At 45.0% G+C, this 634-nt stretch overlaps 1 protein-coding gene across 1 annotated transcript in view; it reads right to left on the bottom strand.

Moving 5' to 3' along the window:
* The window catches only part of LOC109845189 (mitochondrial arginine transporter BAC2), a 5,917-nt gene extending 5,678 nt beyond the window's left edge, over nucleotides 1-239 (bottom strand). Inside the window, exon 1 of the mRNA XM_020414409.1 lies at nucleotides 1-239. This exon is cut by the window's left edge and continues 90 nt beyond it. Within this exon, the coding sequence (XP_020269998.1) occupies nucleotides 1-66 (66 nt within the window). The 5' untranslated portion in view covers nucleotides 67-239.

Here is a 634-nt window from a genome sequence, read left to right as displayed (position 1 = left end):
GCCGAGGCCTCCGGCGACGAACTCTCTCCCCCAGCTGCTCGCCAAGAACTCCGGCCAGAACTCCATCCTTCTCCTCTCCTCCTCTTCACCATTCGCTGATGAACGAAACCCTGACCGGGAACTGAAATTGTTGAGGGTTTGGAGATTTGGGAGTTGATTTTATTTGGTGCGTTTTATACGTGGAGACAAATTTGGGTTGCGTGTGTGTGCGTGGGAGAGGGAAGTGGGGGAGACGCGAGAGAAAGAAGGGCCATAACGTCTTTCATAAACGGAGGCCACTAGATTTTCGATGGGGGGGAAATTATTTCTTGCACCCTAGTTTTGGATTTTGTTTATTTTGTTACCCGTCCGTCTGTTTCACATTGCGTTTTCCGACATGTTAAAGATGGTGTGACTATCATCTCGTAATTACATGACTAGAAAAATGTCTTAAGAACCCAAAATATGGGATCAATAGAGAAAACAGGTAAGGTAATCCCTCCCTATTGCATAATAAGCTGGTCATGTCAGCTCATTATGCAACAGGAGGGGAGACATCACATGTCCCCTCCAATGGTCTCATATTTTGGGTCCTTATAGCAATGCTTGTTATGTAAGTAAAACAGAGGCTACAAAACACTAAAGCATTTTTTAA

This window comes from Asparagus officinalis, chromosome 6 (genome assembly GCF_001876935.1).
Source record: "Asparagus officinalis chromosome 6, Aspof.V1, whole genome shotgun sequence".
Classification (NCBI taxonomy): Eukaryota; Viridiplantae; Streptophyta; class Magnoliopsida; order Asparagales; family Asparagaceae; genus Asparagus; species Asparagus officinalis.
The sequence above is the reverse complement of the archived record's forward strand: the minus strand, read 5'-3'. Positions and strand labels throughout refer to the sequence as shown.